Genomic DNA, 17356 nt, shown 5'->3' with positions numbered 1-17356 from the left:
AGATAATAATAAAAATAAAAAAAATAAATACATAAATAAAAACATAAAATAAATACAAATTTAACTGAATAGAAAATAAAGTATATATAGAATACACAATAAGGCTATATATAAGTGCCCAATCGATATTCTTTATTTGAATGGCCAGAATTTGACTGATACTAAACATACAGGACTGATGTTTATTTAGCTATTTATTTTATTTTATTTATTCTTTATTTTAATGGTCAGCATTTGACTGACACTAAACATACAGTACTGATGTTTATTAGCTATTTATTGTATTTTTATTTATTCTTTATTCAAATGGTCAGCAACTGACTTATACTAAACATACAGTACTGATGTTTATTAAGCTATTTATTGTATTTTTATTTATTCTTTATTTTCTCAGTGTTCATTTCTAGAATTTGTTGACAATGTATAATAATAATGTCAAATATTCTTTGATAAAAATGTTTGTTTAAGAAAACAGCCTTCTGAGTGCCTTTGCATAGTCATATCGGTGCAAAATCAGTGAAAAATCCACATAGAAAAGGTCTGTTTTCATTCCAGTGCAAAAATTAAATATATCGGCCACCATATCAGTAATCTGTGAATTTTCCCTCTCTAAAATCGATATCGGACTCAAAAATCCCATATCTATTGGGCTCTAATATATATATATATATATATATATATATATATATATATATATATATATATATATACATATATACATACATACACATATATACACATACATACATACATGCGTACACACATACATAAATACACACATACACATACGTAATGCAAAACTATATACAAATCTGTTATATACAGTGCAAGAGAATGTAATGGCAGAAGAGGTTGGATGTGTTGGATAAATATAAAAAACACTAGATGGTGAATTGCACATAATTATTACTTAATGGGGCAGTTTTAACTGTTCATGAGATGGATAGCCTGAGGGAAAAAACTGTGCCTGACGGTTCTGGTGCTCAGAGCTCTGAAGCGTCGGCCAGAAGGCAACAGTTCAAAAAGGTAGTGGGCTGGGTGAGTGGGGTCCAGAGTGATTTTTTCCTCACTCTGAAAGTGTATAGATCTTGAAGGGAGGGCAGGGGGAAACCAATAAACCTCTCAGCAGTCCGAACTGTCCTTTGTATTCTTCTGATATCCGATTTCGTAGCTGACCCAAACCAGACAGTTATTGAAGTGCAGAGGACAGACTCAATGACTGCTGAGTAGAACTGTATCAGCAGCACCTGTGGCAGGTTGAACTTCCTCAACTGGCGAAGGAAGTACAACCTCTGCTGGGCCTTTTTGGAGTCAATGTGGGTCTCCCACTTCAGATCCTGTTGGAAGTGCCCAGGAACCTGAATGACTCCACTTCTGCCACAGTGCTGTTTAGAATGGTGAGGGCGGTCAGTGTTGGGGTGTTCCTTCTAAAGTCCACAATCATCTCCACCGTTTTGTGCGTGTTCAGCTCCAGGTTGTTTTGACTGCACCAGACAGCCAGCTGTTCAACCTCACTTCTGTATGCAGACTCATTGTCATCTCGGATGAGGCCGATGACAGTGGTGTCATCTGCAAACTTCAGGAGCTTGACAGAGGGGTCCTTGGCGATGCAGTCATTGGTGTAGATGGAGAAGAGTGTGGGGAGAGCACACATCCCTGGGGGGCAGCAGTGCTGATTGTACAGGTGCTGGAAGTGAATTTCCCCTGTCTCACAAGCTGCTGCCTGTCCATCAGAAAGCTGGTAATCCACTGACAGACAGACATGGGAATAGAGAGCTGGTGTAGTTTAGTCTGGAGTACAGCTGGGATGATGGTGTTGAAAGCCGAACTGAAGTCCACAAAAAGTATCCTTGCATATGTCCCTGGTCTGTCCAGAAGTTTTAGGATATGATGCAATCCCATGTTAACTGCATCCTCCACAGACCTGTTTGTTCGATAAGCAAATTGAAGGGGATCTAGAAAGGTCCAGTGATGTCCTTCAGGTGGGCCAACACCAGTCTCTCAAATGATTTCATGACCACAGACGTCAGGGCTACAGGTCTGTAGTCATTAAGTCCTGTGATTTTTGGTTTCTTTGGGACAGGAATGATGATTGAGCATTTGAAGCAGCATGGAACTTCATACTGCTCCAGTGATCTATTGAAAATCAGTGTGAAGATGGGGGCCAGCTGGTTAGCACAGGATCTAAGACACGTGGGTGAAACGCCATCTGGGCCCTGTGCTTTCCTTGTCTTTTGTTTTCGGAAGACACGGCACACCTCCTCTTCACAAATCTTAAGTGCAGGTGGAGTAGTAGGAGGGGGGGATGAGGGTGGTTGCAGGAGGTGTTGATATTTGTGTGAAGTGAAGGTCAGAGCAGGTGTGGGGTGTGAGATTGGGCCTTTCAAATCTACAGTAGAACACATTCAGGTCTCAGCCAGTTGTTGGTCCATCACAGGGTTGGGGGCAGAAGTCCTGTAATTCGTAAGTTGTTTCATGCCACTCCACACTGATGCAGGGTCGTTAGCTGAAAACTTGTTTTGCAGCTTCTCAGAGTATCTTCTTTTAGCCACTCTGATTTCCTTATTCGTGTGTTCCTGGCCTGATTGTACAATCAAATCAAAATCAAATCACTTTTATTGTCACACAACCATATACACAAGTGTAATAGTGGGTGAAAGTCTTGGGTGCAGTTCTGTGCAACATAGCAGTCATGACAGTGATGAGACATATACCAATTTACAATAAACAGATTTACACATCACAATTTACCTATCTAATATACACATAATTACACACATCACACTATACAAATAATAATATACAATGTACAGTATACAATACACACAATATAGAATATTGTACAGTATACAATACACACAATATAGAATACACATTATACAATAAAAAAAGTATATATAGTATATATAAAATATACAGTAGGTTGTATTGTACTGTATTGACATTCAGGTCGTCGGTTGATAGTCAGTTGCCAGTGTGTTGTTAAGAGAGAATATAATTTATGACAGTCCAGTGTGAGATAATAAGATTAATAATGTGCAGTGCTGATGTATATTAATCGTGAGAGATCAAGAGTTCAGAAGTCTGATTGCTTGGGGGAAGAAGCTGTCATGAAGTCGGCTGGTGCGGGTCCTGATGCTACGATACCGTCTGCCTGATGGTAGCAGTGAGAGCAGCCCATGGCTTGGGTGGCTGGAGTCTCTGATAATCCTCTGATCTTTTTTCACACACCGCCTGGTATATATGTCCTGGAGGGAGGGAAGCTCACCTCCGATGATGTGTCTGGCTGTTCACACCACCCTTTGCAGGGATTTGTAGTTGTGGGCAGTGCTATTGCCATACCAGGCAGTGATGCAACCAGCCAGGATGCTCTCTACAGTGCTGGTGTAGAACTGTGTGAGGATGTGGTGGTCCATTCCCAACTTCCTCAGCCGTCTCAGGAAGAAGAGGCGCTGATGAGCCTTCTTCACAATGACTTCAGTGTGGACGGACCATGTGAGTTCCTCAGTGATGTGGACACCTGAGGACGCTGCTGACTCTCTCCACCGGTGCTCCATTGATGGTAATGGGACTGTGTTCTCTGACTTTTCTCCTGAAGTCCACCACAAGCTCCTTTGTCTTACTGACGTTGAGGGAGAGGTTGTGCTCCTGACACCAGCGTGTCAGAGTGTGCACCTCCTCTCTGTAGGCCGTTTCATCATTGTCAGTGATCAGACCTACCACCGTCATATCATCAGCAAACTTAATGATGGCATTGGAGCTATGTGTTGCCACACAGTCATGTGTGTACAGGGAATACAGGAGTGGGCTGAGAACACAGCCCTGCGGGGCTCCAGTGTTGAGGGTCAGTGATGAGGAGATGTTGCTGCCCATTCTAACCACCTGGCATCTGCTTGACAAGAAGTCCAGGATCCAGCTGCACAGCGAGCAATTTAAGCCCAGAGCCCGGAGTTTCACATCAAGCTTGGAGGGCACTATGGTGTTAAATGCTGAGCTGTAGTCTACAAACAGCATTCTCACATAAGTGTTCCTTTTTTCCAGGTGGGAGAGAGCAGTGTGTATTGAAGAAGTAATGGCATCATCAGTGGAGCGGTTGTTGCGTAAGCAAACTGCAATGGGTCCAGTGATGGAGGCAGCACAGAGCAGCTGTAATCTCTGATTAGTCTCTCAAAGCATTTGCTGATGATGGGGGTCAGAGCAACAGGACACCAGTCATTTAAACAAGTGATTTTGGATTGCTTAGGTACAGGCACAATGGTGGATGTTTAAAAGCTTGTGGGGACCACAGACAAGGAGAGGGAAAGATTGAATATGTCCGTAAAAACACCAGCCAGTTGGTTCACGCACGCTCTGATGACATGGCCCGGAATGCCGTCTGGACCCGCGGCTTTACGGATATTCACCCATCGGAAGGATCGGGTTACATCCACTACAGAGACGGAGAGGGAACTAACCTCTGTAGCTTCGGCCACGAGAGCTCTCTCCAAGAGGGCGGTGTTATTTCCCTCAAAACAAGCATAAAAAGTATTTAGCTCATCTGGGAGAGAGGCAGCGGTGTTCACGGTGGAGTTTTTATTCCCTTTAAAGTCCGTGATGATATTAATTCCCTGCCACATGCTTCTAGAGTTGGTGGTGTTAAACTGACTTTCATTCTTGTCCCTGTACTGGCATTTGGCTGCTCTGATAGTTTTGTGGAGGGCATAACTGGCTTGTTTATGCTCCTCCTCGTTCCTGGAATTAAAAGCGGAGGTCCGCGCATCAAGTGCAGTGCGAACATCGCTATTTATCCATGGATTCTGGTTGGGGTAGATCCATATTGTTTTGGTCGGAACAACATCCTCTATGCACTTTCTGATGAAACACATTACGCTATCAGCGTAAACCTCGATGTCGTCATCAGAGGTGGACCGGAACATCTCCCAGTCCACGTGATCAAAACAGTCTTGTAGCTTGGAATCTGATTGGTCCGACCAGCACTGGATCATTCTGAGGGTGGGTGCTTCCTGTTTCAGTTTCTGCCTGTAAGCGGGCAGAAGCAGAATGGAAGAGTGGTCTGATTTGCCAAATGGTGGGCGGGGGAGGGATTTGTAGCCATCCCGGAAGGGAGAGTAGCAATGGTCCAAACCCGGTCCCCTCGTGTGTTGAAACTGATGTGTGGGTGGTATTTTGGTGCAACTGATTTAAAATTGGCTTTGTTAAAGTCCCAGGTCACAATGAATGCAGCCTCAGGGTGTGCGGTTTCCTGCTTGCTTATACTCCCATACAGTTCCTTGAGTGCCCAGTCTGTGTCGGCTTGTGGCTGGATGTACACAGCTGTGATAATGACCGCTGTGAATTCCCTCGGTAACCAGAATGGTCGACACAGAAGCATGAGAAATTCCAGATCAGGAGAGTAGAAGATGATAGAATGTACGATCCTCTGACAAAACTAGGATTTGTTGATCATAAAACATACACCACCACCTCTGCTTTTAACTGAGAGGTCTTTCGCTCTGTCCGCTCGGTGCACAGAGAACCCTGCAGGTTCGATGGCTGAATCTGGAATCTCAGCAGACATCCAAGTTTCTTTTAGGCAGATAATGCAGCAGTCCCTTGTCTCTCGTTGGAAAGAGATCCATGCTCTCAGCTCGCAGAGCTTGTTGTCCAGAGACTGAACATTTGCCAGTAGAATACTGGGTAGCGGGGTTCGATTTGCGTGACGTCTTACTCTGATGAGGACGCCGGATCTATTTCCCCTTTTCCTTCTGCATTTCCGAGGCCGGGCTGCCCAGACAAAGGGCTCCGCTGGCGTGTTTGTAAACAGCGGGTCGGCATTGAGGTATTTAAAGTCCAGTTTTTGGTGTGCTATTGCAGAACCAATGTCCAAAAGTGTTTGTCTGTCATTGACAATAAGGCAGACAACATCCAAGACAAAAAAACATAGAATTGTAAACAAAACAAACAAAAAACTGCAGTGTTGTTTCGGAGCTCGCAACGCAGCAGCCATACCCGGTGCCATCTTGAGTCCTGTCCCAAGACTTTATCCCCAACTCTGTAAGCATCCTCTTTGGCCTGATGAAGCTGCCTGAGTTCTGCTGTAAACCATGGTTTGTCATTGTCGAACGTTAAATAAGTCCTAGTAGGAATGCATATATCCTCACAGAAACTGATATATGATGTCACAGTATCTGTGAGCTCGTCCAGGTCGGTGGCTGCAGCCTCAAAAACACTCCAATCAGTGCAGTCAAAGCTGGCTTGTAGTTCCAGCTCTGCTTCATTGGTCCAAAAAATTTGTCGCATAAGTTTTGGTTTATCGCAAAAGAAATCTGCTCTTAAGCCATTTCCATACAGAAATGTGTGTATATCGTTAATTGTGTACCTTCGTGTCCCAGATGTCCCTAATTGAGACAATTCATTGAAATAACTGGTTTGTTTTCATTATTGGGGGGTTACCTCTCTCAATCCCCCCTGGAATCTATGCCCCTGTGAACTCAGCATTGGACAAATAGTTCTGATAGTTTGTAGTGTAGAACATTCTGAGAATGTCATTCAGCTGATTTTTTTTTCGTCTACAGAACAGAGTAAGGCTAATTCAAGTTTGTGTAAAGAAAAGGCAATTATATAGGCCTAACAATATTATTTTTTCGTTTGAAAAATAACAGAACAGAAATTATATTTTTGTATTGTGGGCTAATTCCGTGACTGCCATCTATTATTTTGAATGTTGTGGAAAAGCAACATTTTTGTTAATGAATAAACAGATGGCTACTGCGATTGCATTAATCGCAAAGAGTGGCCATTCATTTGTTCTCTGTGCACTTGTTGATGATAGGGGCATGATACGAGATATTTGTGTTGGCACTCCTGGAAGTGTCATGATGCAGACGTGTTTGCAGCATCGGATCTGTGCAGGTATGCCGTTAAAACCAGTCCAGAACAGTGCGAGTAATGCTTCACGTACAATAAATTGGCTTTCAAGAACGTATACCTTGTAGTCATGATCAACACAGGCTAACAATTGGTGTAAATTATGTCATGTGACACTACATTTTTGCGTTAATGCCAATTTTCTTGACAAAGTGTTTGTCGCGACATTTGAGGTACCCACATAAAGTTTATGCGCTTGAGTTAAACAGAAAAATATTACGTCGACACTTGTGATATTGTAAACTTTTTGATGCGCTACACCTTTTGTCGAAAAAAAAAAATTAAAAAAAAAATTAAAAAAAAACCCGTGGATGAAAACGTAGTTACTTGCTGCTTCCTAAACAAACAGACAAAAAACCTAATTAAACCTCTTAGCTTTCGTGTGTAGTGAGATGAAACGATTAATTCAGTGATTCAGTTCAATGGGTGTCAACAGAGGAAACCCGCTGGAATATATTTGTAACTATTTGCATATTAATAATTGGGTAGCATTTTTATGGCATATTAATTCAAGTTTTTATAATTCCGATTTACAAGATGTTCTTTGAGCATTTGATGAGCTGTAGACGTGGCCAGACATGCCGTGAAAGTCATTTTATCGCCCAGACGACAAAGAGGAATAATATTAGCGTTTGTTAAAGTGGAGTGTGGCGTGCGAGACAACTACCTTGAGTGTTGTTCACAGTTTGTCGACTGCGCTGTCACAGAACTGATGTTGTGCTTGCAAGGCTGACAGTCACTTCTCAAAGCAGCAGACCCAGCCAATAGAGTGAGAACTGCTGCTCCATTTGCAACCGCTAGAGGGCAGCGCAAAGAAACTGTACTGAACACCGTCAGCTTCCAACATTTACTTTTTGCAACACCTTGCTAATGGCAGCAGAATTGAGAAATTTTACATAAATATTTAATAAATATGTCTTACTGTCCATAAAACTGTAATTTGAATAAATTTGATAATAAACGTATGTATATTTTTTTTATATGAAAATAGGATTATTTATCTGTTTTTGTCTTGACTATTTGTGACAGAGTATGTCATCAAGAGATGAGCTAGTCTCTCAGTGAAACTGTATCTGTCACACAAATGTTGCCTTCATTTTGTTTATCATATTCTCATTTTGCTGGCTTAATGTGATTCATATTACACATATACAGTGTTGGGTGTAATCCAATTGCAAAGTAATTAGTAAATAACTGTAATCTAATTACATTTTTGTCAAAAAAATTTAGTGTAATACATTACATTTTAAATTCTTGTAATCAGATTACAGTTACTGACTTTCAAGTGATTTAATTACTTTTAAGTACATTATAGGGATATGCTTATTTCTAATATGTTAGCCTATTTATGTAGAATAAATTGTGACCCCGTAACGAGTCATTGTGACTGAGAAATGTGAGGTGCAGAGTGTATGACATGTTTGAATGAACAATGAACAAGAAAGAAATATAGAAATTATTTTGAATTTGTTGAGCGGAAAAGTGTTTTAGAAAGTAACTTAAAAGTAAAGTAATTAGTAATGTGATTTTAATTTTAATTAAGTAGTAAAGTAATCTGATTCCAATTTTAAAGAAATAATTAGACATTTGTAGTGAATTACTATTTTTAAATAACTTAACCAACACTGTACATATACAGTATATTGCCACATGGAGTTCTGAAAAAAACAAAAACATTTCAGTGTCCAATATTAACATCTGATAGTAAGCAATGAGGTAAATTTTGTTACAATGTGCATAAATTGCGTCAGACCTTTTTTTGTTAGTCAATATTTTGTCATTAATTTGAATTGCTCAGTCACATTAGAGAATTGAATAATTCTGTTTTATTTACTTGCCAAAGTATTTTTTTACTCGCATTTTAATTTTGTATTTTTTTTACACGCCCTGCCTACCACCATGTATTTTACCTGTGTTTACTTCATTCATGAGTGAGAAATATTTATAACACAGAAATGCTTCAAGTTTCAAACATGTTTAAAATTGTTGTTTATTTACTAATTAAACCCCCAGATATTTATGTATTTGCTAGACACATTAATTTTGTGTGTGTGTGTGTGTGTGTTTGTGTGTGTGGCAGAGACCCCACTCACTCTGGCAGTACAGACAGAGCCAGGCGGAGGGGAGAACATCAGGGTGCTGGTGATGGGGGGAGCTCATATTGACTTCAGGGCAAAGGATGGCTTGACCCCTCTCCACAAGGCCGTCAGATCACATGGACACACAGCCTTACTGGTAACATGCAAACACGCGCATAACCTCTGAGATTCCGAAACCCATCATGGAAATTAAATTGTGCTAATTTGAATCTGAGCATCTTTTTTCTCTTTTATAGATGCTGTTGTCTTTAGGGGCATCTCCTGATTATAAGGACCGCCGTGGGCTGACACCACTTTACCACACTGTGCTTATAGGGGGCGACACCTCCTGCTGTGAGACCCTACTGTACCACAGAGCCAAGCTGGGTCTCCGTGATGAGAATGGTTGGGATGAGACCCATCAGGTAAAAAGAGATGAGGAGAGAAAGGGTGTGTATGTGCATGTCATACACAGCAAACACATGCAAATCCAGAGATAAATGAGTACGCACTAAATAATTTTGGAAAGTTGACATGCCCTCTGATGTGGTATGCTATACTCCTAAAAAACACATTTTGCTACTACTTTTATAATTATTATGCATGCAGCTTTTATGACCTCATTAATGAGAGAGACAACATGAAATCTTTGTCCTTTTAAAAATGCATTTTTCTAACCGCAGGAAATGAACTAAATGAACTAGAATGAACTAGTGAAAGGCAAAAGGTGATGAAAAATGGTATAACACTTAAAAGAAATGGAAGTGTAAAATATACACTTTCCCTTATACATTCATATACTGTAAATTGTAACCTAAAATCTTGATGTTGATTAAAAACCGTCAATGTACATGTTATGCATCAACTGCCCTAATGTTTGTGTCTGTGTTAATTTAAACATATCTCTGTCTCACTGTGAATCACTCATTTAGTCACACCTTCACCTTCTTTATCTTTCTGTCTCTCATCTCATGAAATCTCACAGTCCCCTCACTTCATCTCAGGGCTGATGGGGAAACAGCTATCCTCCCTGAACATCTTCACCGCATTGGGTCTGTGTGTTAGTTTTAAATATGTATCAGTAGTGCTCTTCTAAATAATCTACTACTTCATTGTATCTTTCCATCACCCTCTATCCTTATCTTTCTCTCCCTGTCGCTCTCTCTCTCTCTGTATGTGTGCACATATCTATTTTGATTCTTTTGTTCTCTCACTCACACATTCTCTGGTGTTAATTAGCAAAGTTGTCTGTTCTGACAGTGTATAAAATCTATTCTCCTTTCCCTCTTTTTCCCTCCTCGTATCAAAAAACTATTTCTGCCTCTACCCTTCCACATCTCATTATTCTCTTTTTCTCTGTTCCTTCTCCATTTTTTTATACTTCCTGCTTCCTTTCCCTCTTTTCCTTCTCCCTTTTATCTTCCTCTGTTTTCAGGCCTGTCAAAATGGCAACTCACAACACTTAGAGCACCTGCTTTTTTATGGTGCGGACTCTTCATCCCAGAATGCCTCAGGAAACACTGCCCTGCACATATGCGCTTTATATAACAAGGTAGCTGCCAATCTAGACACAAAACGCATGAAATGACAAGTGAAATCCCTGTATCCTCTTTCTACAACAAAATGGGTAATAGGATTACAAGAAAGGTAGCAAATGTAGCCTAAATTAACCTATCAATCACTACGGACTAGCTAGTTTGGGATCAAATGTTGACTTACAAAAGTTATAAAGTTGATAAACATGTATTTCCCATTAATTGAAAGAAAAATGTTTTTTTTAAGATTTTGTTCATTCAATTAAGCAATAAGGCATGAGAGGCCAAGCTATATTGTGAATATAGTCTGTATGAAGCAAAATCTCAAACTTTTTAAAACGGTCACAACAAGTAACAATAATTAAAAAAAAAAAATACGGACACAAATGTTCATTAAAATGTTATATTTTGTAAGTAAAATCATTAAATGTCATCCTTCCACCATAAATATAGTCACTAACAGTAAAGAGTAAACAGAACATTGTTGCTGAATTGTCAGCTTTGGGTGCTGTGGAGTGATACAAAAAAAAGTTCCGTGAAGAGGACAAAGCTGTGATTTATTATGAATAAAGCACGGCTGTTGACCAATCAGCATCCAGTACCGGAACTATCCGTTTTATAATAACTTAGATAACAGGATTAATGGTTGAGCTTGACGAATGCTGTCAACATGACAAATACATTTAAATACATAAACAGACATTTGTTGCATAGAAAACTACTATCTGCTACCCTGATAACACACGCACATCACCTAGTCGTCTTATTGTTTACATCAGGAAGACGTATTTTTTACATTGTTTGCTCATCTGCAATATGTCTATAAGACATATGTCTCGGATGTCAATAAGACATTAAGCAGATGTCTTTGAGACGTCTATTATTTAGAATGTTTGTGAATCTGATCTTTTTAAGATGTTTAGCAGATGTAAAATAAGATTGTGATGCTTTCCAGATGAAAAGATCAAAAACAGACATCTCGGAGATGTACATGTGCTATATCTGGGTAATTTCATGCTAGATTAAGTTTATGTTACATATTATATATAATACTATAATACTGATCTCTCAACTGAAAACATAAGATTTGTGCCTCTAATGCTTTAAAAAGTTAATGGGACCTCATAGTGTATCATATTAATGGAAAGTGCTGTATACAAATGGTGGATTTATTAAAGGTTTTATAAATGATACTTGTTACATTGTACTGCCATCTCTTTAAAGTCTTGAGGTCATTCTTCTCTAACTCTGTCATTTAGGATAGCTGTGCACGCATTCTGCTATACCGAGGAGCTAACAAGGACACAAAGAATAACAGTGGGCAGACCCCCTTCCAGGTAATTGTGACATTCTTGCCTCCAGGCTGTTTATTTGTGTTTGTTCAGGATAAACCATGTAATTAAAGAAAACCAAGCTCTCACAAACGCTCTGCCAGCCTTCTTTAGGGAGTTAACTTAAAGGTGAACTGTGTAATTTTTTTGGATGTTAAAATTCTCAGTTTAATATATGCAAATATTAAAAATATAATTAAGGCAGTCATAGGTTGATTTCCCTGAAAAGTGTAAACACTGTGGCTCCTTGCTCTGTTTGAGCTTCCCAACCTGACACAGCACCATTGGGTCAATCAATGGCATGAGACTGTGGAGGGACTATCGGTGGAATGGAAGACAGGGGAGTGTTCGGGAAAACGTTTTGAAAACATTCATTACATAGTCATTATTTTTGCACCTTTAAGTGTGGTGTTTCAGTTCAGGCTGCTTGTGTAGTTTGTAGAGTGTTTTTGTGGATAAGTGTTTTGGTATGCATTGCGAGTCCCAGAAGGAATGAAGCTGCAGCGATCCGAAAGAGTTTTACTTAACCTTCGCCATTTCCACACAGCTAGCTGTGACTGTGTGAGTGTGTATGGTTGTGTTTAATATAAATGGAAGGGTGTTTGTTTGTGACTTTGTGTTATTCTCAAGCTTTGCGTCACTCTGCGTCACTCAGAGATGCAAATGTTAAACGACTGTGCACAATTTTCCAGGTAGCTGTGATGTCTGGCCATTTTGAGCTGGGGGAAATTATTAAGAACCATCGAGAATCAGACGTAGGTAAGGAACACTTCTGAGGAGCAGCAGAGATTTATTTAGGTTGTGGCGATATTTTTATACAGTGTGAGATACTTGCTCTTCAAATTGTGTGACATTTGGAGCTTAATAATTTTGTCTTTCTGTCTCTCTTTGCTTTTCTCTCTCTATCTCTTTTACTATTTCTCTCTTGATTTGATGCCAGTTCCCTTTTTGGAGTCGCCGAAGTACGCCCCCAGGAGGGAGAGTGCACGGACTCTTGGACTGCCCCATCCTCACCCCTTCCTGAGGGCCAACAGTGACAACAGCATGAATGTGCCTGACTGGATTGCCTTTCCCAATGCTGCTGGATCAAATATTGTCTCTGTGCAGGTAATCTTTGTCTACGTTCACACTGCAGCTTAATGTGGCCCAAATATGATTTTCTGCTTAAATCTGATTTTTTTGGTAGGGTTATTCACACAACATTTTAAATGAAGCCCAAATCAGACACTAGTTTGAACTGCTGACGCTCGTTAACTGTCCTGCATGTATACAACAATCCCCGAGTATGCGTATAACAAACCCAGACATGTTCATTATTTTAATATGTATAATGAATTAACTTAAAATTGTTATTAGCAGTTTTTTTAACCAGAATAGGACACTTAATAACTATCTAATAAAATATCAACAAGTGATGGAAAAACAGATGGATAAAGTAATCTAAATCTACCTCAGCATGTTTCCATGTGCATATTTTACTATGTGAAATTCAATTGAACGGCTGAACCCAAATGTTGATATATAATTCTCTTTTCTGAATGCATTAACTAGAAAATATATGCTTTGAAATTAAAGCTTTTAAACCATAACAGGCATATTACACGGTAAATCAAGTGCACAAGTGACAAATGTTGAGTTAGATTGATGTAAATATATATATATATTTCACATTTCTCGCAAAGTTATTTGATCGCACTTCTTTTTCTCGGGCAGAGAGAGATCTCTACTGAGCATGTGCTGAGAAAGTGTCAACACTATAGCTTGATTGTGACTAAGAAAATGTTAGTTTTACAGTTGACCTCTGTTACAGTTGCCCTGTTATCCCATTATCTCTCAGGGTCTGAAGCACGGTGGCACCTTGCGTAGCTCTAGCAGTCCCCGTGGTGCCCGAACCCGTTCCCCATCCCGTGGCCGATCTGGAGACAGAGATGATCGGAGCCGGCAAACACGTGGAAGACAAGGGTGAGCGAGAGAGATAGAGAGAGAAAATAGAAATGACATGGTTATAGCCAGTTTCCAAAATTTACGCTCACGTAGCAACAAATGTGTGCAAAATTAGTTGGTAACTTTATTATGAACTGCAACATATTGCATGGTTTAAATGGAATTATTAGAATGATAATCTGACCTTTGCTAATATAAGTGACATAAGTGAGTGAACTGTCAACCAAAGAAAACATCTCTTTTGCGACTCAACTTTTATCTCAACTTTCACACAACTTTTATCTGAGTGCAGAATTTACCATCCAAGATTACCTTATCTTGGATGCCTAAAGTACTTTACTGTTGAATATTCCTTGCATAAAGCCACTAAAACAAAAATATGAGCAACAAAATGGGCCTCATTTATGAAATACAAGCAGAAATAATTTTTAACGCATAAAACTATTTCATGCATAAAACTATTCATACTTATATTCACATTGAATTTAAGGCATATATTTATGCAAGAATGGTTTTACGAACTATTCACTTTAAATTTGTTCCGCTCATATTTCATGAATGAGGCCCAATATGTCTTTATTGTGACAGGTGCATTTTTACTTAGGGATGCTCCATTCGATCGGCCATCGATCAGTATCGGCCAATATTCACTTCCTACGATTCTATCGCTGGTATCATAATTTGGCTGATCGCGTCATCCTGTCGCCCATTTTGCAACAGACGCACTGCTCCTTTAAGTCTTCAGCATCACTGTCATGTAATCATGGGAGTGTGGGGTACACTGGCTGAATGTTGTAAGACAACAAACTTGATTCAGCAGTTAAGAACAATGCAGTGTGAGTGGTGTGGTGGATATGAAAAACTTGTGTACAGTATGTGGTGTTTCACATGCGACACAGCAAGGGGAAACAGGCTTGCTGTGAAACAGTTAATGTGTTGTTCATTTGACACGCGACAGATGCATTGGATCTGTACAGGACACAGAAATGATTCGTTCATTTTCCAGGTCTTTGGATACGAGCCTTTCATTCATTTGACACGCGACAGCCTCATGTACCAATAGGCTCTGTACAGTAAAACAGAAATGATTAGCTCACCTCCCTTCGGGTGCTGTGTCCGAAATCGTTCACTCATTCACTATTTCCTATATAGTGAATGGCAATGAGTGAACTTTATCAGCAACATTTGTCATTTTTATTTTACATGTACGTTTGCAAAAATAATAATAATACTTGTTATTCTTATTAAATGGTATATTAATACCATTTTTAATATATATGTTCATAAAGATTTAATAAAAACTACATACATTTAATGAAAACTATATAATGCTTAAATTATTGTATTTATTTATTATGTTTTAGTCTCTTCAAACTCCAATCTCAGCTGGGAAGTGTTTCTGGGCACAGAGATGAGACAACTCATCCACTAAATGTATCATAACCTACATGTGATAACTGAATATTTGAATCATCCCCAAAATTATCATTTCCACTCTGTGCAGTCTTCTGAGTTACAATAATACTTCCTCAGTGAATTTAGTGAAAAAAGAAAAAAAGATTCAGCTTAATGGCAAAATAAAACTCAACAATAACCTATATAATCTATATTTAATCTGTATAAATATATCATATTTTTTTAATACATCTGTATGATTTTGGCTCACTTTATTTTATTATTTTATATTAATCAAGTAATGATTTGTCAAGAAGTAAAACTACAGTCAGCATGATATAAAACATTGCAGGAGTGAAAGAAGCTGTAAACTGGCCTCTCTCACCCATTTTTTTCCATGGACAAATTGATTTTCAGTGATAACTTAATAGGTTTATACCTTTAAAGACAGACCTACCTTGAGTTCTGAAGTTGTTCATCTATGGTATATGCTTCCGTTGAAACCAATACTCTACGTTATTTATGCGTCATTGTTTAAAATGGTGTTTAATAGTGGAATTCCTGGTAAACAACTATATTACCCATGGTCCAGCAGAGAAAGCTTCACCAGTCAGAGAACCGTGGCCTACATTGTCAGTCTCCCTTCACCCTTAAACCACTTATCTGTTTGTACATATCGGAATATTTAGCAATAAACGTTAAATATAATGTTTCTACACTTATGATCAACAACTGAAAATCAATAGTTTTATAGATTTCCATTGATTTTTATTTAATTTCATAATTCGCAATGCTTCATGGGATTGTAGATTGATGTAGATTGATGGCTGAGCCAAGTAGTGGTCACGTGTCAAATGAACGAAAGACTTGGATCCAAAGACCCAGTCGGGAGGTGAACTATTAATTTCTGTTTCCTGTAGAGCCACACAGCTTTTTATCATTACTCACAAGAGAGCGTATGTTCCCCTCATTAAAGCTCCAGCAGGAACAAGTGAAAGAGGAACTAATATTACCAACATCCAACAACATAAAAATGCAGGAAACATATTTATAAATATAATTATACTATATACAACTAATACTAAATATGAAAAATTATTTTAAAAAAAATTAAATACTAATAAAATACTAATTCTAATAATACTAATAAAAAATAAATAAATAAAGAATAATACCAAAAGTGTCACATTAAGTTTAATCACACCTATCGGTTATCAGTTCAATTTCAATTGTCTTATTCTTTATAGGGCTGTCTATCCTAACATAGAGAATATTTTGTGTAAACCTATTAAAAAAAAAAAATCATTTATAAATGAATATTTTTGTGTATGTTTATTTGATTATCAATTAACCAACCTACAGTATTTTTGTCAGCAAAAACTAGGCTACAACTATGGTATCGCCAACAGGTAAATGCAGTTAACAGTGATAGGAAGCTTATGACAAAACTGATAAAAGTTTAAATGATCGTTATCGGGATTGGTATCGGCTGAACAGATGACAAGGCTGTAAAATGCAGTATCCCTAGTTTTACTGAGAGACAGAGGCTGGTTTATCTTTTATGTGATGCTTCAAGTGATACAATGACCTGTGTTGTTTGTCACTGATGTAATCTAAGGAAAAACAGCTAAATAATTCAATTGTCATATGGACAAAAATATAATTTTTAAATAAAAATCATGCAAAATACACTTTCATGGCTTGCAAGAGATATTTCTGCATATTTTTCTCAAATTAACCATCATTTGACAGGTGTGGTAAAAACATACATTTTGGACCCTGGTTATAGCAGGTCATTCAGCAAACTCTAACCCTAAATTATCATTAATATTCAGATCCTGTGAAGACGTACACCACATGAATGAAAAGAATTGGTAACAGATGTGCATAAAAGAATGTTAACCCTGTTTTTTGACGGATGTCTTTGTACAGGGCAGCCACCATAAGTAGTCAGGGCACAGCAAGCGGGCAGCGGCGGCGTCTCTACAGTGCCGTACCCGGGCGCATGTTTGTGGCCACTCGCTCGCACTCGGCCCAGGGGGACCGTGAGATCAGCCTCAACAAGGGAGACAAAGTCAAAGGTGAATGTGTATGTGTGTTTGTGTTGTTGTTGTGTGTGTAGAAGAACAGCATCATGTGTTACGTGTGTGTATTCCTGTCAGCTGTC

The 17356-nt window shown here is 38.8% G+C and overlaps 1 protein-coding gene across 1 annotated transcript in view; it reads left to right on the top strand.

Annotated features, from left to right (window-relative positions):
• Positions 1-17356, top strand: part of LOC127451224 (SH3 and multiple ankyrin repeat domains protein 1-like) — a 149550-nt gene that overhangs the window by 75662 nt on the left and 56532 nt on the right. The window contains exons 6-13 of the mRNA XM_051715741.1: positions 8987-9141; positions 9242-9409; positions 10420-10536; positions 11779-11856; positions 12543-12609; positions 12791-12957; positions 13688-13812; positions 17122-17270. Coding sequence (XP_051571701.1) covers positions 8987-9141; positions 9242-9409; positions 10420-10536; positions 11779-11856; positions 12543-12609; positions 12791-12957; positions 13688-13812; positions 17122-17270 — 1026 coding nt within the window. The remainder of the gene's footprint in view (positions 1-8986; positions 9142-9241; positions 9410-10419; positions 10537-11778; positions 11857-12542; positions 12610-12790; positions 12958-13687; positions 13813-17121; positions 17271-17356) is intronic.

The sequence above is a fragment of the Myxocyprinus asiaticus genome, chromosome 14 (genome assembly GCF_019703515.2).
Source record: "Myxocyprinus asiaticus isolate MX2 ecotype Aquarium Trade chromosome 14, UBuf_Myxa_2, whole genome shotgun sequence".
NCBI lineage: Eukaryota > Metazoa > Chordata > Actinopteri > Cypriniformes > Catostomidae > Myxocyprinus > Myxocyprinus asiaticus.
The sequence above is the reverse complement of the archived record's forward strand: the minus strand, read 5'-3'. Positions and strand labels throughout refer to the sequence as shown.